This window comes from Ovis canadensis, chromosome 18 (genome assembly GCF_042477335.2).
Source record: "Ovis canadensis isolate MfBH-ARS-UI-01 breed Bighorn chromosome 18, ARS-UI_OviCan_v2, whole genome shotgun sequence".
Classification (NCBI taxonomy): Eukaryota; Metazoa; Chordata; class Mammalia; order Artiodactyla; family Bovidae; genus Ovis; species Ovis canadensis.
The window spans coordinates 58,494,079-58,520,023 of NC_091262.1; the positions used below are offsets into that span (position 1 = coordinate 58,494,079).

Sequence of the window (25,945 nt, forward strand, 5' to 3'; positions counted from 1 at the left end):
GAATGTGTCTGTCTGTTTAAACAATCACTTTATATTAAATCAATGATACTGAAGTGCTTTTCAGGTATTTAGTCCTATGGTAGGTAATATCTTTTTCACGTAGATCTAAATTTATTATGACTAAATAGAGGAATTCCTTGGTGGCCCAGTGGCTAGGACTCTGCTCTCATTGCCAAGGGCCTGGGTTCTATCCATGGTTGGGAAACTAAGATCACAAAAACCCCACAGCGTGGTCAAAATAAATAAATAAATAGAGTTACAAACATTTCATATAAATATGTGAATTTTAATTGTCTAGTCACAATTATAATGTATACCAGAGAGATATCATTTATATATGTCTCAAATCTTATTAACCAATAAAAATGAATAATACTGGGACTTCCCTGGCAGTCCAGCAGTTAAGACTCCACATTTCCACCACAGGGGGCGAGTTTGATCCCTGGTTAGAGAACATGGCCACATGCCATGTGCCACGGCCAAAATGCAAAATAGTAACACCTAGCTTAGTTTACTATGCTTTATAAAACCATAGATATTAACACAAAAAAAGCAATTCAGAATTATGATTAGAGTGGGCATGTGCTTTTTTATCAAAAAAGCAATTGCTCCTTCAATAGCTGAATGACTAAACAAACTAATACATCCAGAAAATGAAATAAAAAAGGAATGACCTATTGACACACGCAATGACTTGGATGGCTCTCAGGGCATTTATATTGAATGAAAAAAAATTCTCAGAAGCCTAGGTACTGTATGACTCCATTTAGATAAACTCCTCAAAATGATAAAATTATGGATATGGAGAATAGATTATTAACTACCAGGGTCTAAAAATAATACTCAAATGCCAGGTAGATAGATCCATAAATGGGCAGCATGAGGGAGAGCTTGGTGGTAATGGAATAGATCTGTTTCTTGACAGCATTGATGATTACCGGAATCCATACACTTGATAAAATGACACAGAATTATATATATATGTTGCACCAATGTCCATTTCTTGGCTTTGATACTGTACTATATCCATATAAGATAGAACCATTGGGAAACTGGGTACTATTTTTACAACTGTACTATTTTTACAACTTCCTATGAATCTACAATTGTATAAAAATTAAAGTTAAGAAAGAAAAAGAAGTCAGGAACTCCCTGGCAGGAATTGGTGCTTTAACTCCCATGGCCTAGGGGTTCAATCCTTGGTAGGGAACTAAGATCCTGCAAGCCACATGGTATGGGGAAAAAACAAGAGAGAGAGAGAAAAAGAAAAGTTTAAAAGCAGTCGCATATCTATATAACAAAGTTAGAAAGCAATGTTTTTAAAAGAGACAATTTGGGGGCTTCCCTGGTGGCTCAGTGGTGAAGAATCACCTGCCAGTGCAGGAGACATGGGTTTGATCCCTGGTCCAGGAGAATCCCACACGCCTTGGAGCAACTAAGCCTGTGCGCCACAACTATTGAGCCTGTGCTCCAGAACCAAGAAACTGCAACTACTGAACCCATGTATCCCAGAGCCCAGGCCCCACAAGAGAAGCCACTACAGTGAGAACCCCCCACACTGCAAGAGAGCAGCCCCTGCTCGCCACAAGTAGAGAAAAGCAGCACAAGGAAGACCCAGCACAGCCAAAAATAGACCATTTAGATAAATAATAAAAATCATTAGTTACCTAGGAATTGTTCAGTCACTAAACCGTGTCCGACTCCCCACGGACTGCAGCACATCAGACTCCCCTGTCCTCCCAGAGTTTGGTCAGATTCATGTCTATTGAGTCAGTGATGCTATCTGACCATCTCATCCTCTGCTGCCCCCTTCTCCTTTTACCTTCAATCTTTACCAGCATCAAGGTCTTTCCCAAGAGTACCTGGAGCTGACTGTGACTCAGATCATGAGCTCCTTATAACCTACAAAATAAATCTTTTTAAAAAGTATTCAAGAATGGCATGTAAAAAATTATGAAACTCCATTGAAACATAAGTGGAGCAATATCATGTTCATTGATAGAAAGATTCAATATTGTAAAGATGTCAATTTCTTTAAAATGACCTAAAGATTAAATGAGTTTCCAATTAAGATCTCAAATAGGTTTCCAATTAAGATCTCAAATAGGTTTACAGAACTTTTACTAGTTGCTTCTAAAATGTAATAGCATAACTTACCATAAAGCTACAGAAATGAACATGGTACACTGCATTGGTACAAAACAACCAACCAATAAAACAGAATGGAGAGCCCAGAAGTAGATCCATGCACACTTGGAAATTTGATAAGACAGAGATGCCATTTAGGTCACTGGAGAAAGAAAGGACTTTTCAATAAAGAGTGCTAAGTATCCACAAGGAAAAAAGGAATCAGTGATAGATAAAATAATTAGATATGAGAAGATATTTTGGAAACATTTCAAAGAAAATAGAGAATTATCTGTGACCTCAGGGTTAGGAGAGAGCTATTAAACAAGACACAAAAAGTGTTAACCATAAAATGACAAATTCGACCATCTTAAAAGAACTTTTTTTTCATTAAAAGAAACTATGAGGAAGGTGAAATGAGAGCCACAAAATGAGAGAAAGTATTTGCAATATATCACTCACAAAAGTCTGCTACCTACAATGTATTTTTAAATTTATTTTAAAAAGTAAAATAACAGATAATAATCAGGAAAATAAAATAAAAATTGCAATGAAAAAATGGTAAAAAATACATATTTAGATTGGTAAAAATTAAATTTGTGAAGTATTGACAAGAATGAAGATTCTTATGGGAAGTTTGGGAGATTCTCAGATGGAATTTCTGTGTTTTTTTTTAATGAATCCTGGCTCTGAGTCTTTTTTTCTTTTGGCAGGGGGTGGGGGAGGGCGGTGTTGGGTCTTCATTGCTGCACAGGCTTTTGTCTCATTTTGGTGAAGAGCAGGGCTACTCTTTAGCTGCAGGCTTCTCATTGCAGTGGCTTCTCTTTTTTTTTTTGTTTTATTTTTCAAAATGTACATTTGGTGGGACCTGTTCATGCATCTTCACCAGCAGCTGGGGCATTTCCACCCTTGGTGTGTCTGGTGTAGATCACTTGAGCTCTGTGCTTTGAAAGCAGTTTAATTAGTCCTTTACTAAGGAGTTGCTGAAGGGCTGCCCTGACCAGGGAACCACGGATCTTCAGACTCTCAGAGACAACAGCTGGAGTTATAAGCCTAGAGTTGGGAGCTTCTTTACAGAGTTTGTCATATGTTGCTTTGTCAAACAAGACTAGTATTGAGCTTGTCCCGAACTTTGCCTTTGGACCACTTCTTTTTGGCCCCAGATTTGTTCTCTGGATCTTTGTCTTTCTTGATCGACTGTTCCGGCATCTTTCCTCTTCTTGTTGTCCTTGGGCGGCAGAGCGAAGCCCAGAGGGCAGCTGTGACAACTGCCGCCTCGCTAAGATGTCGGCAACAAGGCTGCAGCGGCTTCTCTCGTTGCAGAGCACAGGCTCTGGGCACACGAGCTTCAACAGTTGACGCTCCCAGGCCCTAGAGCACAGACAGGCTCAACTGCGGCTCGTGGGCTTAGCTGCCCCTCGCCATGTGGGGTCTTTCCAGATCAGGGATTGAACCCATGTCTCCTGCACTGGCGGGCGGATTCTTCACCACTGAGCCACCAGGGGAGCCTATTAAATGGAATTTCTTTTGTTTCCCTCGTGGATGTAAATTGGTATAATTATTGTGGAAAATGATTTGGCATCATCCTGAAAACTAAACATTCACATATAGTATAACATACAATTAACACTCCTAGATTTAACCTTAAAATTCTTGGAAATATGCATCAAGAAATGTGTATAAGAATGTTCAAAGCATCAATGTTTTTAACAGCAAAATAAAGAAGAAGAAAAACAACCCAAATATCCATCTGCAGGAAAGTAACTCTTCTCAATGGGGAGGTTTCAGCTCAAATACCACTTCATCAGGCCTTCTCCAAGCTCTATTTAAAGTTTAAAACACACACTCTCTTATAGTAGCTACTCCTTTACTTTCACATCAAATCACAACTCTCAGTTACCATCTAAAGTCAGTGCATTTTTTTTAAAGGTCGTCTTCTCATGCTGGACAGTAAACTTCATGAAAAGAACGTGTCTCTTCTTACTCTGTATGTCTAGGCCTTAGCACACAGTAACATTGAAAAAGGAAGGTCAAAGAGAAATTTAAAAAAAGAGGGGGCTAAGTGAGGTGGAAGAAGAGTTCATTGAAAGCTTACCTACCAAAACAGAAACAGACTCACAGACATAGAGAACTGACTTGTGGTTGTTAAGCAGAGGGGGAAAGGGGGAAGGATGGGTTGGGAGGCTGGGGTTAGCAAATGCATCTATTATATATAGAATAAACAAGGTCCTACTGTACAACACAGGGAACTATATCCAATATTCTATAATAAACCATAATGGATAAGAATACCTATCTATATATCTGAATCATACCGCTATAGAGCAGAGTACAATATTGTAAATCAACTCTACTTCCATAAACTTAGGTGTTTTTTTAAAAAACAGTTCATTGAGATCTCAGACAAAAGGGGAAAGGGAAGCCAGGTTATAAAATCTTCCACATGAAATGGAGCGACTCTGTATCTGGAAGGTATGCTCATCATTTGAAGGACTGAAGAAAGACAATATAAAGAAAAGACTTGGTAAAACAGGAAGAAAAAAATCAAAATTGCGGGGGGAGGATCTGGAGGGTACAGAGCAATTCAAAATTGTTTGCACTTTTGAGCTTAAGGTCTTACTCTTGCTATCACTATGTTTCACTGAGGGGTGGGAGGGCAGTATATTCCCATTGGAAGACAGTAGGAAAAGATTTACCTTAATTGAAGTGTGCTTTATCAAGTTTGCTATTGCATAAAATAAACAATGACAACTGTTATGGGCTTAATTGTATCTTCTCAAAATGCATATGTTGAAATCCGAACCCCTGGTGCATCATAATGTGACTGTGCTTGGAGACAGGATCTGTAGTGAGGTAATTACAATAAAGTGAGGTCACATAGGTAGGCCCTAATCCATTATAACTGCTTTCCTTATTTCTTATATAAAAGAGATGAGGACAGACCTGCATACACACAGAGAAAAGTCATGTGAAAACACAGCAAGAAGGTGGCCTTCTGCTAGTCAGGGGAAGAAGACTCAAAACAAAAACAAAAAACCAAACCTGCTGACCTTCATCTCGGGCTTTCCACCTCCTGAGCTGTCAGAAAATACATTTGTTTAAGCCACCTAGTTTGTGGTATTTTGTTGTGGCAGCCCTGGCAATATATTACTCTAAATAAGTACTACTCTACCTAGAACTGCTTTAATGCAAAAGAAATTTTCCTGTGCTTCCCTAGGTCCCATTAGCCAATACCTATTAAAAGATAATAAAATCTGTCATGCTATTAAGAATTATTGAAATTGCTTAATTACCTGAAATTAAAAGACACTTACTCCTTGGAAAGAAAGTTATGACCAACCTAGATAGTATATTCAAAAGCAGAGCTATTACCTTGCCAACAAAGGTCCGTCTAGTCAAGGCTATGGTTTTTCCAGTGGTCATGTATGGATGTGAGAGTTGGCCTATGAAGAAAGCTGAGCACCGAAGAATTGATGCTTTTGAACTGTGGTGTTGGAGAAGACTCTTGAGAGTCCCTTGGACTGAAAGGAGATGCAACCAGTCCATCCTAAAGGAGATCAGTCCTGGGTGTTCATTGGAAGGACTGATGCTGAAGCTGAAACTCCAGTACTTTGGCCACCTCATGCGTTGACTCACTGGAAAAGACCCTGATGCTGGGGGGGATTCGGGGCAGGAGGAGAAGGGGATGACAGAGGATTCGATGGCTGGATGGCATCACCGACTCGATCGACATGAGTTTGAGTGAATTCTAGGAGTTGGTGATGGACAGGCAGGCCTGGCGTGCTGCGATTCATGGGGTCGCAGAGTCGGACACGACTGAGCGACTGAACTGAACTGAACTGAACTGAAGGGATGTTGATAAACTACTGCCAACTTTTTGTTCCCTTACTGATCCCTTCCTATAGGAAGACTTGATCAAATCCAATTTGTCCATTTCACACTGCAGGCAGGAAGCCCAGGGCCTGCAAGCTTTTCCAGAAACGAAAACATACAAGAAAATGCCTGAGATCTAGGCATGAAAAGGGCAGACACCAATTTAAGAAAATTAAACTACAAAATTTTAAAATGTTCCATTAAATTCATATAACTTTTCATTTTAAAACATGAATTTCCTTACATTTGAAAATAATTAGCACATTAGATTTTTACATTTCTCAAGAATTCTCACATATGCATGACTGCTTAAAACGCGTATCAAATCATTAATGAGTCAACACAGTCAATTAATTTCCAAAACAAAGATAATCCATTCAGAAAGTTTTTTTGAGAAGATATTCAACATTGGATATGCGTGCATCTTAATATTTGATGACATGTGGTAGGGTCATCCATTCCCTAACTGCCTGCCTCCTTCATTTCCAAATTACATAACAGTTCAGAGGTGGGTGGCAGTGACTCCTGCAAGGGAGGGCTAGGGCATTGTGAGGACGAAACATCTAGGGGTAAGGAGGATAAGGGGCTCAGAAAAGAAGCAGTCACAGGAACTTCCTTGGTGGTCCAGTGGTTAAGAAACTGCAACGCTTCCAATGCAGGGGACAAAGGGTTCGTGAATGATATACATGAAAACACAAAACAGAAGCATAGATAGATCCTGGCAGGAGGCTTCTAGAGAGCAGCACCTGGCTTGCATCCAGCAAGAAAACAGCAACCTCAGTCCCACAACCTCACAATTTGCAGTATCTTGGAAGTGCAGCAGTTAGTGAAATCTTCCCTGGGCAAGTCTTCACATGAGAATACAACCTGGCCAACAACTGGATTACAACCTTCTTGGACCCTCAGTAGAAGATACTGCTAAGCCATGCCCAGACTTCTGACACAATGATAGTTAAGACAGAAAAAGATCTTACAAAGCTACAGTAAGACAAATACAAGGTTAAAATAAGTAGACTAGTAGTATTATTCTGTAATGTATTATCTGGCAATATGTTGAAACATTTAAAAGTATACACACTGAAACATTTGAAAGCATATATATTGAAACATTTAAAAGTATACATATTGCTTTCAACTGGATTTTTGTTGCTCAGTAGTGTCTGACTCCTTGCAGCCTCACAGACTGCAATATGCCAGGCTTCCCTATCCTTCACTATCTCCCGGAGTTTGCTCAAACTCATGTCCACTGAGTCGATGATGCCATCCAACCATTTCATCCTCTGTCACCCCTTTTCCTCCTGCCCTCAATCTTTCCCAGCATCAGGGTCTTTTCAAATGAGTCAGTTCTTTGCATCAGGTGGCCAAAGTATTGGAGTTTCAGCTTCAACATCAGTCCTTCCAATGAATATTCAGGGTTGATGTCCTTTAGGGTTGACTGCTTTGATCTCCATGCAGTCCAAGGGACTCTCAAGAATCTTCTCCAGCACAATTGAACTGGATAGATATCAGCTTATCACAAAAATGATCAACTATGATATTAAGACCCTGGAAATTTCCTAGAAGCAAATTCTTTATCATTCTTCTGCCTCCATTCAATTCCTACAAATACCACACTATCACTGGTTCCAGTTCACCGTATGTGTAGCCTTTTAGAAAGTGCAAAAGGCAGGAAAGTGGAAAGGATACGTTTTCCCTCCTGGAGGTATATCATTCTCTGAGGAAGAAAGCAGAAGTCCCCCTCAAGCTCTGTTGAGCCCTGACCTCTGTGGAAAATCACTGCTCTTCTCTAATCTTTTCATTTTAAAGATGAGAAAACGAGCTCACAGGAACAGACTTGCCAAAGATTAGCATGGTAGAGCCTGAATTAAAACCTATTTCCTGACTTTTTTTCACTCTATCACATCTCTATTAAAATAACAAGACGACCCTGAGCTTCCTAATGTTGTTTCTGGAAAGAGTCCAATCATATTTTTTTAGAAAAGCTAAAATGTACAGATGCCTACACTGCAATTTCCTCCAAGCTGCCACTAATGATTTTTCTATTATTAAGAGCAAAAATAAACATACCTTGGTTGCTTGCAACAGCAATTCTGAAATAAATGGTAGCACAAGAGACAGCAACAGAATTTTTAAGTGTAAAGTTAGAGAGTGAGTTTGCTCTTCCTTACCACAAATTTCAATTTTACTATGTTAATTCATTAAGTTTAGAATACTTGTAAGTACCATCCTTCTAAGAAAGACCTATGTTAATTACCCAAGGCATCCCCATACTAACTCTACCTAATTTTAACAGTTACTAAATACTATTCACTCTATCCTATGGGGGAGAAGAGAAATAAACATACTTCTAAGCAAAAACAATATATACAAAAGTGAAGAGACAGTTTCCAGTTTAAGTACACCAAGGGTATATCCAAAATAGAAAACAAAAGTAATACTCTGAAACAAAAGTTACCTGTAACTCTAGAACATTTTAATTCTAGAGAGCTTTAATAAATAAAAGGCCCCAGCTTCCAAATATCTATCCAAAAAAGGAATGAATAATGAATCCCATCAGAACTGGGGAAATTTTCTTTTTCTTTAAAGGAGGTGGAGGGATGAGAGCAGATAACCATTTTCTTTCAAAAAGATAAAGATAAAACACTGCTTCCTCAAATAACCACTCAGAATGTCACTTGAGATGAGCAGGCAGGAAGAATATAACTGTGTATTTGCCTTGTATACAGTATTTGCCTTGTATACAATTAAATGCCAACTTGGCTATTTAGGAATGGCTTGCTAAAACGTTGAAAAAATGAAAGACTTCATCCTTGTCATAGACTGCCACTTCAGTGGAACATTCGGTGCACATGACTGGGTGATAGATTTCTTCCACATCTGTCTCTGCCTCCTCCGCAGCAGCTTCTTGGTTAGACCTCATCTTCTTATGGCCTCGCCTTTTCTTCCTGTTCTCTGGGGCTTTGTATCTTAGAATCTCTTCCTTGTTGACAGAACAATTCATTACAAACATTGCTCTGTATTGAGTTTTATATGATTCATGCCTAAGAGGGAAATGAAACGGAGAATTTGGATTTATGTTCTATTTTAATAGTTATACATTTAGATAAACATTTAAGACTATCAAAAACTTGCTGAAATACCAAACAAAGTTAAAACATGAGAGTAAAACAAGAAATTCAAAAACTTTTAAGAGTTATTTTAAGACTAGGAAGGGACCTGTTACAAAAATAGATAATAAAGAATGAATACATTCTACTGCTCTAAAGCTAACTTTTACCTCAGTAAAAAAGTTTTTGATTTGTTCTTCCAACACAGAAAGACAAAAGTTGTTGGAAACTTGAGAGGTAATGTTTAAAAAAACTTTGACTGCATCTTTTCCTGTTGTGGCCTGAGACTCTGCCCTCCTCTCATTACAGGTGGTGCCATTCCGGTCACTATTTTAGTAAAAGCTACAGTTTTAAATGCTTAAAGAGCATCTGACTTCATAATGGCCATTCTTGACTTCACTCCAATAGTCTAACAAATAAATAATGCTTTCTTTGTTCTCCTCAAATAACTTAATGTTTTCCTACTTTTCTTGACTTAGTAAGTTACTTTCCTTTTCTCCGCCTTAAACCTCATACAACAGAAATATCTATTTGGCTAAAAACAGTGAAGTCAAGTTATGCCTCCATTGGTTCTAAATGCTGATCTTTTCCTCGTCCACCAACCACCAGGCTGGTGCTTCTCTAGGTGAGACCATAAAAATTACATTTATACTCCACCATATTGGAATCCTGTATTCACATGGAACACAATTTTTACCAAGACCAATTTCTACTGTTAGATCATGAAGCAACTTCTTTTGGGTATAGGAATCCTGTAACATAGCAGCATGGTTTAATTTAAAAGAGAAGCAACTTAAGTACAAAGGTACTTTACTTTTTCTTTATTTCCTACTCTAGGTGTCAATTTATATACAAAAAACTTAAGAGTTCAAATGGAGAGTATGAAAATTCATTGTTGCAGATGATCGGAAACCTCAAGTTAGCTAGTAAGAGTAAAACTACATCTGGCTACTCAGTGACTGGAACAGATCTACCACCGGCATCATCATTTAGTTTCAGTTAACCTGATTTATAACACAGACTAAGTTAGATATTTATAAGGCTACTGGAAAAAAAAGGAGAGGAAAAAGGCAAGATTATATTTGGATTAATAGAATGATGGGGGTAAAAAAAATACATGATCTTCTCAATTGATGCATAAAAAGCATTTGAAAAATTCAACACTTTCATAATAAAAACACCCAAAAACTGATAGAAGGAACTCCTCAATATAATAAAGGCCATATATGAAAAATTCATAGCTAACATCATATTCAATGATGAAAGACAAAACTTTTCCTCTAAGACAAGGGAACAAGACAAAAAATACCTGATTTCACCACTTCTATCCAACTTGAAAGTTATAATAAGTGCAATTAGGTACAAAAAAGAAATAAAAGGCATCCCAACTGGAAAGGAAGAAGTAAAATCTTCTCTGTTCACAGATGACATGATATTATATGTTTAAAGCTCTATAAAGATTACACAAAAAACTATCAGAGCTAATAAATTAATGCAGCAAAGTTGCAGAGTGCAAAATGAAGACATAAAAATCTGCTGTTTCTATACACTAGCAAAGAACAATCCAAAAGGAAAGTAGAATAGAGATTACCAGAGGCTGGGATAGGTATGGATGGAGAATGGTGACTTACTGACTAATGGGGAAAGAGCTCCTGTCTGGAGTGATGAACAGTTCTAGAAATGGAGAGTCATGATGGCTGTACAATTGTACTGTAGTTCATGTCACTGAATTGTACACTGGAAGGTCAGGTACACACTGCTATATTTAACATGGATAACCAACAAGGTTATTGTATATAGCACAGGAACTGTGCTATTGTATATAGTACAGGAAACTCTGCTCAATGTTATGTGCAAGCCTGGATGGGAAGGGGTTTGGGGGAGAATGGATAAATATATATATATGGCTGAGAGTCCCTTCGCTATTCATCTGAAACTACCACAACATCGTCAATTGGCTATACCCCAGAACAAAATAAAAAGTTTAAAGTTAAAAAAAAAAAAGGCTAAAACAGGCAACAAGATAAGAGTGTCCATTCTCACCACTCCTATTCAATATATTTCTAGAAATCTTAGTCAAAGCAATCAGGTTAAAAAAAGAAAAGGTAACCAAACAGAAAAGAAAGAAGTAAAATTATCCCTATTTCCAGAAGACATGATCTTATATATACAAAACTCTAAAGATTCCAAAAAGAAAATGTTAGAACTAACAAATTCAGTAAAGATTCAGGATACACAAGCAATCAACAAAAATCTGTTGCATTTTCACTAACAACAAACTGAGAAATTAAGAAAACAATCTCATTCACAACAACATAAAAATAATAAAGTACTTAGGAATAAATTTAACCAAGGAGGTGAAGGATCTATATACTGAAAACTATGACAGTGATGAAAGAAATGGAAGAAAACACAAATAAATGTAAAGATATCCCATGCTCATAGACTGCTACAATGTCCATGCTACCCAAAGCCATTTTATAGATTCAATGCAACCCTTATCAAAATTCCAGTAGCATTTTTCATAGAAACATAAAAAACTCTAAAGTTTGTATGGAACCATAAAAGACCTCAAATAGCCAAAACAATCTTGAGAAAGAAGAACAAAGCTAGAGGCATCACACATCCTGATTTCTAACTATGCTATGAAGCTACAGTAATCAAAACAGTATGGGACTGGCATAAAAAACAGACTCATTGATCAACAGAACAGAATCAAGAGCCCTGAAATAAACCCATGCATGTACCATAAACTAGTATTTGGGAAGGAGTCAAGAATATTCAATGGGGAAAAGACAATCTCTTCAATAAATGGTATTGGGAAAACTAGATATTCATAGGCAAAAAAATGAAATTGGACCCTTAACTTATATCACTCACAAAAATTAATTTGAAATAAAGACTAAAACTTAAAATTTGAAATCATAAAACTCCTAAAAGAAAACCTAAAATAAAGCTCCTTAACACTGGTCTTGGCAATGTTTTGGAATTGACACCTAAGGCACAAGCAACAAAAGCAAAAATATACAAATGGAACTACATCAAACTAAAAAGCTTCTGTGCAGCAAAGAAACAATCAACAAAATAAAAAGGCAACCTATGGAATGGGAAAAAATATCTGCAAATCATATATCTCATAGGGGGTTAATTTCCAAAATATATAAGGAACTCAATATAAAAAAATCCAATTAATAAGTGGGCAAAGAAGTTGAATAGACATTTTTCCAAAAAGACATACAAATGGCTAACGGGTATACAAAAAGGTACTCAATATCACAAGCCATCAGGGAACTACATATCAAAACTACTGTAAGATTATCACCTCATAGAAGAGATATGATCAAAAAGTCAAAAGATAACAAAAGTGAACCCTTGTGTACTATTGGTAGGAGTGTAAACTTGTACAGCCACCATGGAAAACAGTACAGAGGAGCCTCAGAAAGTCAAAAAGAGAACCGTCCATATGATCTAGCAATCCCTCTGTTGGGAATGGATACAAAGGAATGAAAATACTCTCTCAAAGAGACATCTGAGCCCTCACTTCAGCCAGGTGATCAAGGTCAACATTAACAGCCATAAACCATGTTGGTAGCTTGTTGCCTATGAAATAATGTGATAAAAATGGCACTTTACTTCAGTGGTCTTCCGCCCAAAAACCCATCACAGCATTATTTACAACAGCCGAGATGTAGAAACAACATACATGTCCATCAACTGATGAATAAATAAAGAAAATATGGTATAGACACACAATAGAATATTATTCAGCCATTAAAAAGAAAAAAAAGAAAAAAATCCTGCCATTTGTAACAACATGGAGGGAGCTTGAAGGAATTATGCCAAGTGAAATAAGTCAGAAAGAGAAAGACAAAAAGTGTATGATCTCATTTATATGTGAAATCCAAAAACAAACAAACAAACAAACAACTGAACTCATAGAGTTGGTGGGGGAGCCAATGTTCACTGCAGTACTGTTTATAATAGCCAGAGCATGGAAGCAACCTAGACGTCCATCAGCAGACGAATGGATAAGAAAGCTGTGGTACATGTGCACAATGGAGTATTACTCAGCCATTAAAAAGAATACATTTGAATCAGTTCTAATGAGGTGGATGAAACTGGAGCCTATTATACAGAGTGAAGTAAGCCAGAAAGAAAAACACCAATACTAACACATATATATGGAATTTAGAAAAATGGTAACGATAACCTTGTATTGCAAGACAGCAAAAGAGACACAGATGTATAGAATAGTCTTTTGGACTCTGTGGGAGAGGGCAAGGGTGGGATGATTTGGGAGAATGGCATTGAAACATGTATAATATCATATGTGAAATGAATTGCTAGTCCAGGTTCGATGTAGGATACAGAATGCTCAGGGCTGGTACACTGGGATGACCCAGAGGGATGGGATGGGGAGGGAGGAGGGAAGGGGGTTCAGGATGGGGAACACGTATAACCCATGGCGGATTCATGTTGATGTATGGCAAAACCAATACAATATTGTAAATTAATTAGCCTCCAATTAAAATAAATAAACTTATAGTAAAAAAAAAAAGTTGGTGGGGGAGGGTAGGTGGATGAAAGTGGTCAAAAGATACAAACTTCCAGTTATAACGATTAAGCTCTGGAGATGCATGCACAGCATGATGACTATAGTTAACAACGTGCTGTGCTTAGTTGTGTGTGTGTGCGCGCATGCGCACGCTTAGTTGCTCAGTCATGTCCGACTCTTCGCAATTGCATGGACTGTAACCCACCAGGTTCCTCTGTCCATAGGGATTCTCCAGGTAAGAACACTGAGTGGGTTGCCATGACCTCCTCCTGGGGATCTTCCCAACCCAGGGATCAAACCCAAGCTCCTACTGTATTACATACTTGAAAAATGCTGAGAGTAGATCTTAAAAGTTTTCACCACACAAAAAAAGGAACTATGTGAGGTGATGGCTGTGTTAACTAACCTTATTGTGGTAATCATCCTGCAATATATTTGAGTATCTAATTATTACACTGTATGCTGCTAAGTCACTTCAGTCGTGTCCGACTCTGTGCAACCCCAGAGATGGCAGCCCACCAGGCTCCCCCGTTCCTGGGATTCTCCAGGCAAGAACATTGGAGTGGGTTGTCATTTCCTTCTCCAATGCATGAAAGTGAAAAGTGAAAGTGAAGTCACTCAGTCGTGTCCGACTGTTTGTGACCCCATGGACTGAAGCCTACCAGGCTCCCCCATCCATGGGATTTTCCAGGCAAGAGTACTGGAGTGGAGTGCCACTGCCTTCTCTGATTACATTGTATACTGTATACCTAACGCTTATACAATGGTATACGTCAATTACATCTCAATAAAGCTGGGAAAAGATTTTTTTTAATTCTTAAATGGTCTAGCTAACAATAAATTGAATATTCAAATGAAATACTCTTACAGCAACATTTTTAAATGCTTAAAATAGCAAATTTCATGTTATCACAATAGAAAAAAAAATGAGTCTATTTGAGAAATTTCATCATCCTAAAACATATATGCAGTTTTACTGAATCCTTATCAGCACTGGCAAGTATTTATTAGAAAACCTAGTTAGACTACATATAATCAAAATTATTTCTATAAAGATTAGTCATGCAGCACAAGGGATATATGAAGACAGAACTTTATCAGAATTTCTAAGTACCTCGAAAGTCTATTTAAACAAGGACCACCAAGTGGTTTTACTTTCACGTGTGTGTATGTGTTGTTACGATTTATCAGTTACCTTTGGCAATCAAGACATAGTGTAGTCATGCAGGCAGGGCAATTCAAGACAGCATCGCTATTCGGAACAGGCTGCTGTTGTTGACGTGGTCGCTGTATTCCAAAACCATGGTAGCTAGAACAGAAAAAGAAAGAGGAAGGGTGAAGCACATTAAAGCCAGATCTTCCTTTCTAATGCCACTTTCCAGTAAAAGAAATCAGTACCCTTTAGCTCCTGCTGCTGCTAAGTCACTTCAGTCGTGTCCGACTCTGTGCAACCCAGAGACAGCAGCCCACCAGGCTCCCCCTTCCCTGGGATTCTCCAGGCAAGAACACTGGAGTGGGTTGCCATTTCCTTCTCCAATGCATGAAAGTGAAAAGTGAAAGTGAAGTCGCTCAGTCGTGTCCGATTCTTTGCAACCCCATGGACTGTAGCCCACCAGACTCCTCTGTCCATGGGATTTTCCAGGCAAGAGCACTGGAGTGGGGTGCCATTGCCTTCTCCAGTACCCTTTAGAGAAATGGTTAATTCTAGGAATGGGGCACATAAGGTAGACCTGGAATATCCTGGAGGGCCAGAAAGTAAGGTGGTGATCAAAAAGAAAAAACAAAACCAAAAATCCATGAGACAATATGTTAAAGGGGCACAGGAGCCAACTCAAAGAGCCCCTGATGACTGAAATCAAAACAATTAGAGCACTGAAATAAAACAGTGTTAAATTATAAGCAAAGTATAAGTAAATACCCATGACTCCATGCTGACATAAATGACTTAATATGTAAATAAATGGGGGAGAACAGATACATCTCCCATACGTAAGAATTACAAATAATTTATGAAGATACTCTCCCCTACAGGAGGTGGAACATGACTCCTTAAGTCGAGGCTAAATATAATGACATCCTTCCAAACAGAAGGTACAGAAAGGTGTGGAAAGAGTAACTTTACAGCTGAGAAACTAAATCATGCTTGGTAGTATGTGCCCTCGATACAAACTGATGAAAACGGCACTTTATCTCTATGGTCTTTCTCCCCAAAACCTCAAATTCCAATAGAGGACCCTCCCACAATAGTCCTGATCCATGCTCCTCAAAACTGCTGAAGTCATCAAAACCAAGGAAAGTCTGAGAAACTCATAGCCAATAAAAGCCTCAGGAGACATGACAACTAAATGTAACATGGTATCCCAGATGGGCTCTTGGAAGAGAATATGGATATTAGGATAAAAACTAAGGAAATCTGGGGAGATTCCCTGGCAGTACAGTGGTCAGGTCATCTTGTTGGTGGTGGGGGGAAGTAATAAGGAAATTCTCTGTATTACCAGCTGAATTTTTCTGTAAATCTAAAATTACTCTAAAAAAGTCTACTAATTAAACACACATACATCAATAAAGCTACTTTTAAAAAGCAAGCATTGTAAGCTCTAAGTGCCTAAGAATCTTAGTCTGTTTTGTTCCCTTTTGTATTTCAAGAGTCTGGAACAGTGTTTTGCATATCGTAAGTGCTCAACAAATATGCGCTGATTGAAAAAATAAAGTATGAATTTACTTACAAAGACACTAAAGTGTAAAAGGATATATTCTTAAAAGGGGCTTATAGAAAACGTCAAAAAACTCTACTGCAAAACACAAAATCATTTGGCATTACTTCCTAAACTCTTTTTTGTGGGGAAAAATACTGAGAACATGTGGTATATATTTCATAATTTTTGTTAAATACCTCCAAATGCTTGAAAAATTTCAAACCCCAAGAAAATAACTAAATTATTCATTCAACAGATAGTGAGTGTCCACATGACATTGTGCAAGATGCTTGGGATACACCACTGAACAAGACAGGTATGATCACTGTCCTTGTGGTGCTTAAAATGTACTGAATTCATTATCTGAAGTGGGTTTCTGTGGTCTTAAAAGGCAACTACTACTTGACATAGGAATGTGAATAAGATACTAAGATGTTACTTCTCAAGATTATATAACAATGAAAATACATTCCATCTTAAGTCACTGACAACTTCTGTTACCAGAATCAGGAGCTAGATCATAAGCTCCTTCATTATTTCAACCGTGCTCATAGCACTTAAAATGTTCATTTCAGACTGTAGGTGTGAAAACTACTCATCACATAAATGCAAGAGGCAGCTGTAATTGGTGCATGGGTGAAACTGGGAGAGGAAAAAAGGACAAAGTGGGAGAGTGGAAGCTAAAAGGTGGTACACAAAGACCCACACAGCATCACATTCCCTCTGGACTGGACAACTATGGATTCCTGGGCCCCACCCTCGATGAATCAAGCCTTCCTGGAGTAGGACTCAAGGGTTTGCATTTCACTCCCACCAGGCGATTCTGAAGCTCAGGCAAGCTAGGGTAACATTAGGTAATAGTGATAAGCTTTCAGCTTTCATTTTTATGATAAATCGATCTTTATCAAATCAAATTTGAAATAGAGTATGGAGTTTCCTCTTGGAATGATGGAAATGATTTGAAATAAACATAGGTAGTGGTTGCACACCACTGTGAACACACTAAATGCCACTGAACTGTTAACTTCAAAATGGTTAACATTATGTCATGTGAATTTTACCTCAACTTTAAAAAGTCAAATTTGTAAACATGATTCAAGTATTCAAATAGAAAACATAACATCCACTCTTAATCCACATAAACTCTTTTACTTTTGGCCATGCTGAGGCATGCAGGATCTTAGTTCTCCAACCAGGAATGGAACCCGAGCACCCTGCAGTGGAAACGTGGAGCCCTAACCACTGGACTCCCAGGGAATTTCCCATTTGAACTTTTAATCTCTAAGTAATTTTATACTGCTTATTTGAAAAGTCAGCTTTGTTTCTTGAAGGGAGAGACTTGACTAGCTACAGCAGTTTGAATTCAACAACAGTTTTTAAAAAATAAATGGTCTAAAGAATGTATATATGTATATAACTGAGTCACTCTGTGTACAGCAGACATTGGCACGACATTGTAAATCAACCACGTTGTTGATGTTCAGTCGCTGAGTCGTGTCCAACTCTTTGTGACCTCAGGGACTGCAGCACACCAGGCTTCCCTGTCTTTCACTATTGCCCAGAGTTTGCTCAGATTCATGTCCATTGAGTCCATGATGCTATATTTCAAATAAAAATAAATAAATAACCAATGGCCTGACTGAAATTTGCTTTTCAAAATATTCAGTAGTTTTTTTCTCAAACTTTCTTTATGCATGACCCAGGTCTCCTGCACTACAGGCAGATCCTTCACCATCTTAGCCACCTGCAAAGTCCCTATAAACACACACACATACACTCAAAAGGTGAGTACAGTGAAAATCATCTTTTAATCATTTTCCCTAAAGATGTGAAATATTAAATTTAAGTTCTTACCCTCTTCTCTGTGCATCAACCCAGGCCTGATCTCTGTTATCTTTTTCAGGATCATATAGTAATTCATCATTTGTTGGAATTCTGTGTTGTTTCTTCTTTTTTTTCTTGGTCACTTGTGCTAATTTTGAAAATGTTAAGAATATGGCTAAGTAGCATGTCTAAAATTCACACCTCTTTTACACAAAATGAAGAATCCTATTTCCTAAGGTACACATTTTTTCTATTTTCCTAAAAAAACTTTTTTAAACTATTCCTCCAAATAAGAGTTCAGAACCGAGTTCAAATAATGAGAAGTCAGAGTCTCAAAAAAGCCACTCAAATCAAGTCAAGAATAGACACTAATTTTTTTTTTTTTTTGGCTGCACTGCTCGGCTTGCAGAATCTTAGCTCCCAGATCAGGGATCAAACCCAGACTTCCAGAAGTAGAAACATGGAGTCTCAGCCACTGGACCAACAGGGATTCCTTAGAAACTAGTTTTGATGTCTTAAATTTTCCATAAGTTCTCATACATAAAATGCTCCTGAAATCAGAACAAAAATGAGTGTGGGGGGAACCACTATGATCGTCTACACACACTAGACCTACTTGAGCAAGTCAGTATTTATCCAACAATATATAAAAATATAAAATCATTTCTTTACCTTATAAATATGTACATATTCCATCATAACTACTGATATAACTAAGTTAGTTTTAGCTCTTGTCATTATGCTTAACTTTGCTCAAAATTTACACAAAATCAGGGGCTTCCCTGGTGGTCCAGTGCTTAAGAATCTGCCTTGCAATGCAAGAGACACCACTTCCATCCCTCGTCTGGGAAGATCCCACATGCCGCAGAGCAACTAAAGCCTCAGCCTGGTGCCGAGAGCCTATGCTCCACAGGAGAAGCCACTGCAATAAGAAGCCCACTACAGCAAGCAAGAGTAGCCCCTGCTCGCCGCAACTAGAGAAAGCCTACACGCAGCAATGAAGACTCACTACAGCCAAAAAAAATTTTTTTAATTTATACAAAATTAATTTCAAAGAACAGAGAGGTTGATTTAAAAAAAAAAATTTGTTTCCCTAAGCAACAACTTAGGGAAAATTCTAAAAGAGAGTAAAACCTAGAAACTACCTGCAGTCGTGAAAGCAAATGCTGCTGTGCTAAAAAACGCTGAAGGAAAAGGCCGAGAGCCTTGAGGGGAGAGCTACTGAGTCAGGACTCTCCTCCTCTCCCCAGATGCGCCTCTGCACGCTGCCCTAGTCCCAGCCCTCAGGTGTGTGCGCTTCCATCTGCTCTACACACAATCCTGCTTTTGTTTTCACATCAACTGCCTGCAATTTCTTAAAGGATAAAACTCAAACGGAAAACCTAATATCAAATTGCTAGGTAAAACTTCTTTCATAAAATATAACTGCTAAACCTGGCAAACATGTTCCTTACCTGCTTTGTCTTCATCTTCAGAATCAGAATCAAAATATATATTGTCATAGTACTTTGTCGGAGCTGTTCCAACTAACCCATCTCCTGAAGACCCTAGTCAAACCATAAAGGAAGTTTAAAGACTAAAAGATACAGAACTGACAATATAAAAAACTCCATACATTCTTCCATCACTTCAAACTGCTATCGGCTCATTCCCAATTTCATTTCAGTGGAAAAATACTTTCACATCAATGACTTACTGGAGTCAATGACTTAACTGTATTTCTGTGCCCTATGCAATTACAGAGAACTCGTCGTCGAATATGTGTTCCAAATCATGAGAAAATTATTCTTCCTCTCTTGCCAGAAAGAGACTGAAAGCACATATGATAATGATAAAAGCACCTCTAATAAAACAAAATAGCCATATTTTCAAGTTACCAGCATATATATCTCTACCTCTCAGCCATGCAGTATACTGCAGAGAACAGGAAATAAACATCTTGTTTTAAGGGACTTTAGAAAAAAGAGGATAAGAGCTCTACAGAGTCAGGAGGAATGAGTCGAGGACATGTTCTTCCTCTCCTCAGTAGTGCCTAGTGCCGTGACATTTCCTATACTTCTGTCATCATATGCGTACATCCCTAATTCTTCCTCTTAACTAATATCTGCCCTTGCTTTTATCATTATCATATATTGTTTCAATTTTTAACAGTTAATATATAGCATAACAATATGGAAACCAATGCTGAGAAGTCCTACTTTCACAAAACAGTTTTCAAGTCAGGTATATTTTACATAACAGACCATGCACCAAAATTAAGTATATTTCATTACTTACTAAAATAAGACAGGAATTTGTGGTGATACATTGCTCAATCTGCTAGATCAGTGTTATATAATCTAAAAAGTACTTCTATAAGCTAATGTCTTTTTCTTTCTTTATCCTAGGGTAAAAAGTACAAAAGGAAATCATATAAGTAAACAATGCTTAACAGTCTCTTTCCGGCACCACAGAAAAATTCTGCACTAGCAATGAAAGAACGGTACGCTCAGGTTGCCAAGTACATTTATTCATTCACTCAAGACATGTTTACTGGGCACTGACTGAAAGTGCTGGGGACACAACAGAATGCAAATAAGGGTCTCTGCCATCATGGAGCTTAGAACAATATCTATGTGAAAATCTAACTAAAAGTTTACCTGTTTCTAGAGAAGATAACTTGTCCTCCATTGTTTTTATGGTAGAATTTAATTCAGCTTCCATTTCTTTTTCAAATTCATCTTCACTAGAGGATTCACTTTCCCCAGTAAGGCATTCTCTGATAAGTTTTCTTTTTTGGTCAGGAGTCCCATGTAAAAGCACATCCACCTCATCTTCAGAACTAGAACACATTTAAATCACAAAGAACATGAATATTAAAGTATTAAAATAACTTAAACACCTATCATCCCATTGCCCAACAATTTTAAGTTTCATAAGGTTGCACTGGATTCAGCTGTCATCACATACAGCTCTTCTGACTTCAATCATTTCTGCATATTTCCGAACATATTTTTTAATGTCTGCATACCATTTCCCCTTGCAGATGCTGTATAGTTATTTGTCCTTGCTATTAAACACATACAATGAATAACTCTGGTTATATAATTTTGCTTCTGTTGATTTCCTTAGGTTAAAAGTCTAAAATTAGACACAAACATCTTTCCGACTTCTGGAATTATCACACTACTTTTCAAGTGTATTGCACCAATTTGTAATTCCATCAGCAATGAAAATTTTACTGGGCGTTTGTTTTAAAGTCTGGACACTTAAATAAAACTTAACGTATGTAACAGACAGCTAATATATCCACACAAAGTGTTAACAGACAGTAAATATCACAGTTTAAAAGGCACAGTGCTACAGAGAACTATAAAAAGAGAGAGAGAGAGACCTAAAATATATTCCAAATTCTCCTGAGCAATTTATGCCAATTTGGCCTTTTGTGCCTGGGTTTCCCCATCAATAGCAGTATGGAATTAAACCAGGTATCAGAAGAAATGAAATGTTATCAAGATGAAATGCCTAAGACATTTCTAATAGTCAATAGTACATATATAATGTTCAATTATTCATGGTCTGATGAACTGTTACAGACTATTCATGGGTTTTGCTTCACTATTTTTCTCTTCTATTAACACACCAGAAGAAGGTAAATAAGAATAATACAACTCATGCCAATCAATTTTGCTAATGACAGAGGCCTTATCCAGATTTTACTCCCAAGAAAATTCCCCATCCTGACCAGCACGCTCCCTTTCTCCATCACCTCTATATTCACTCAGGTTCTCTTATCTCTGCCTGTACCATCAAGGCTTAAGGATCACCAGGTCTCAAAACTCTTCTGCTTCCTTCCACCCTGAACCCTGATGCCAGCATATTATTCCTAAAGAACGCTTATCACATCACTACCCAAATCCAAAAGAAAGTCATCCATGACCAAAACTCTGAGTACAGCATTCAGAAGAATCTTCCACAATCTGGTTTCAACTTATCTTTTCAGGCTTATCTTTCACTACTACCCTTGAACTATCACAGTACTCTTCAACTGGGGGCAATTTTGCCTCCTAGGGAACATCTGGCATAGCTAGAGATATTTTTGATTGTCACAACTGGGACGTGACGTGGGAGGAGGGGTTACTGGCATCTAGCGGCATATTTACTGCCTGCTATAAAAGGTGCATTCTCCAAGCCCAAGTGGTCCTCAGCTATGATACCAACCCACTGAACATGTAGCAGCCATCTGGGCCTCTCCATGTAACTCTATAGATAGGAGTTGGAAACAAGAGCAACCAACACAAACGGGGTGCTCAGACTGCCTGCTCTACTATGAGGTGCCTCTCACTCAGGAGATTCATGTGTTCTGCCAGCTTCCATGAAACGGTAACAGGCGATAAAGGAGTCACTTCTAGAAAGAGTAAAATCAAATCCTGACAGACACCTCTTAAACACCTCTCTAACACAATTTCCCTTTCCAAAACAAGCATTGGATTCAGCAGGCAATACCACCTAATAACACTGTTTTGTTTTCAAAGTATTTATATTTACAGTTACCTTACCAGTGGCAACTATCACAGGAATATAAAGTCTCCTTACAAATATTTAACTACATGGGAATTCCCTGGTGATCCAGTGGTTAGGACTGTGCTTCCACTGCTGGGGGCCCAGGTTCGATCCCCGGTTAGGGAACTAAGATCCCACAAACTATGAGAAAAAAAAAAAAAAAGAGAGAAGGCATTTAACTACAAAAATGTAAACTGACTTAAAGAAAAATATTAAATAAATAATAACGAGGGTGAATACGGGGATGATAATGGAAGAATAACTCAAGTTCAGCAAACACTGAAACCAATCAAACTGAATTACTAATTGAGACCTACTTTCACAGACTGGGCCCCTAAGTGAAACTCTTCATAAGGGAATCCTGGAATCCACCCTCACTTCCCACAACAGAAATCTTCACAGCAGTCTGATCTCCCATCCTATAACCCCTCCCCAGGATAGTATGAGGAAGCACTGTGATTAAGAGAAAAACAGTTTCACAGAAAACTAGTCGGACAGAATGTTTTAAAGTTTATGAACAGGATCTGCTGACAGATTTTAAAATGGCTAAACTTGCCTGGAAATCTCTAGTCAACATAATTGCGAGTTTCCCCCAGGTAGGATAAATCCCTTTCTTCTGGAAATTCCCGTGGAACTTCATCTGTAACTATCCCAGGTCATCTTTTTCTACAGCGCTCTTCTGCAATACACGTTTATTTCCAAGACATATATCTCGCAAGATACATATCTATCTTATGTCCCCTACTTTACCGTTAAACCTGTCAAAGACAAAAATCTTATGTCTGATCTCTGTAGCCCACAGCAAGCATACAACAGATGCTCAAAAAAAAAAAAGAAAAAGTTAATTATCCCCTAATTTCTGTTTATGGCAGTTTAATCTTAATGATGTTCAATTCACAGTAAGTCCCAAGTGCCTCACAACAAACTCGCGATATGCTTACTATACTTCCTTTCTATAAACGAGGGACTTGACCTCAGTCACAGTACTGCTAAGCTGCAGAAGCAGGATTCGACCTCACAGTTTTTGATTCTTACGCGTAATTCCAGAATATGGACTATGGCCCTCCCCTGCGCCAATTTCGATCCTGCCTCCCCCGTGACTGCAAGACCTCACCAGAACCCCCAGCGGAGTCCACAGACGACAGTGGGGTGCGACAGGGTCCCGAACCGCTGGCCGGAGTATCCGCACGGGCCCGGCAAGCGCAGCGAGTCGGGAGGCTGTCTACCTTGGTCCGAAGCCTCGAGGGCCGGAGAGTGGCAGGGGGACGGCGCGGGGCAGGGGCCCACCTGCTCAAAGCCGGCTCCTCGTCGCTAGGCTCCTCAACTGCGTACGGATCATAGTCGTCTTGGAGGCGGTTCATAGTGGCCGGCCCCTCCGATACCATCCACAGGCGCCTGCCGAACGACTGTTTACTCCGCAGGTCCCTTCCCTAAAGTGCTCCGGCCCAACTTCCGCCCGCACTTCCGAGTCCTTTATGCGCGCCTGCGCGGATATTCCCAGCGAAGGGCTGGTACAGCAGGCGGGTCCGGAAGACCTGCTGCTCCCCTTCGCAACAGGAATAAGTTCCTATTCGGAAACATACGAAGCCGCTACCTTATTACTGGACGTTGCAGTGAGCACCCTCATAAGTGGCAGTATGTGGGATGAACACTCCACGTGCCGTGTTTCACGTTGTGACGTGAAAAACCAGAAATCTATGTGCTGAGGGACGTGTAGCCTTAGATCAGGGCCAGTAGGTCTCCAGACACTAGCATTCAACGTCCCTCCAGCCTCGTCGCCTGAAACCCTTCTACCTTTTTTTCTAGCGCTACTGCATTGCTTTCACAGTTCTCCCTTCTCAGTCTGACTTCGCCCTCGTCTGTCTTCCAAAAAGTTGCTAAGCTGTCATTCAATTCAGTTCAGTTCAGTCGCTGAGTCGTGTCCGACTCTTTGCGACCCCATGAACCACAGCACGCCAGGCCTCCCTGTCCATCACCAACTCCCGGAGTTTACCCAAACCCATGTCCGTCGAGTCGGTGATGCCACCCAGCCATCTCACCCTCTGTTATCCCCTTCTCCTCTGCCCCCAATCCCTTCCAGCATCAGGGTCTTTTCCAATGAGTCAACTCTTCGCATGAGGTGGCCAAAGTATTGGAGTTTCAGCTTCAGCATCAGTCCTTCCAATGAACACCCAGGTCTGATCTGCTTTAGGATGGACTGGTTGGATCTCCTTGCAGTCCAAAGGACTCTCAAGAATCTACTCCAACACCACAGTTCAAAAGCACCAACCTGCCATTACTTACTTCCTAATTTGCCTATCTTGACCTCTTCTTAGTCCCGACCTTTTCTCGGCCCTTACCTTACGTCCGCTGGATATGTCAGATGAGATAGATGACGGTGTCTTGACTGAGAGACAGTTTCTTCTGTTTCTCTACCAGCCTATACTCAAGCGTCTGCCCCTTTAGGGACAAGTGACCCCTCTTAATGATCCAATTCAGATGACTACTCTGTCTTATTTAATCCTTGCCCTTTCCTCTGATACTTTGTCGGATTTCCTCTTGCTTGGCTAGATACCTCCGCCTGCTGCAATTCAATCAATGTAGCACCAGAGCGGCACAGCATCTTTCACCCCATTTCTATGCCTCAGCCAAAGCTACTTTTGACTCAGTTTCTGCTCTTACCACTTCCTGACATCCTTAGAGTTGCCATAGACTGAGAGTCTTGGAATCGATTGGACTCCTTTGTCCCTCCTTTGCTGACAAAGGGCTGTCTAGTCAAAGCTGTGGTTTTTCCAGTTGTCATGTATGGATGTGAGAGTTGAACCATAAAGAAAGCTGAGTGCTGAAGAATTTATGCTTTTGAACTGTGGGTTGAAAAAAACTCTTGAGAGAGTCCCTTAGACTGTGAGGAGATCAAAGGAATCAATCCTAAATGAAATCAACCCTGAACGTTCATTGGAAAGACTGATGCTGAAGCTGAAGCTTCAATACTTTGGCCACCTGATGCGAAGAGCTGACTCACTGGAAAGGACCCTGATGCTGGGAAAGATTGAAGGCAGGAGGAAAAGCAGTGAGAGAGGATGATGAGATAGTTGGATGGCATCACCGACTCAATGCACATGAGTTTGAGCAACCCTGGGAGACTGTGAAGGACAGGTAAGCCTGGCTTGCTGCAGTCCATGTGGTTGCAGAGTCAGGCACGACTGAAACAGTAAGTGATTTTTATAGATATTATATCTGTC

The 25,945-nt window shown here is 39.1% G+C and overlaps 1 protein-coding gene and 1 pseudogene across 1 annotated transcript; both read right to left on the reverse strand.

Moving 5' to 3' along the window:
- Positions 1–265: 265 nt before the first annotated feature.
- On the reverse strand, positions 266–5,183 carry LOC138423404 (small ribosomal subunit protein eS25-like; annotated as a pseudogene).
- Positions 5,184–7,081: 1,898 nt separating this feature from the next.
- On the reverse strand, positions 7,082–24,388 carry EAPP (E2F associated phosphoprotein). The gene is made up of 6 exons (XM_069558699.1): positions 24,012–24,388; positions 20,822–21,003; positions 19,637–19,729; positions 18,213–18,330; positions 14,858–14,971; positions 7,082–9,041 (listed from the first exon to the last, which is right to left on the reverse strand). Exons 1-6 carry the CDS (start codon positions 24,107–24,109, stop codon positions 8,765–8,767), a joined length of 882 nt encoding a protein of 293 aa, XP_069414800.1. The 5' UTR covers positions 24,110–24,388; the 3' UTR covers positions 7,082–8,764.
- Positions 24,389–25,945: the final 1,557 nt, after the last annotated feature.

What these genes read in the sequence shown, in the direction of transcription:
- EAPP (XM_069558699.1), bottom strand. Translation starts at nt 24,109, where the DNA reads ATGGTATCGGAGGGGCCGGCCACTATGAACCGCCTCCAAGACGACTAT. An exon ending in GTTATCTTCTCTAGAAACAG is followed by an intron (nt 19,730 to 20,821) that starts GTAAACTTTTAG and finishes TGGTTTGACTAG; the next exon opens with GGTCTTCAGGAGATGGGTTA. An exon ending in CTATGTCTTGATTGCCAAAG is followed by an intron (nt 9,042 to 14,857) that starts GTAACTGATAAA and finishes TTTCCCTCTTAG; the next exon opens with GCATGAATCATATAAAACTC.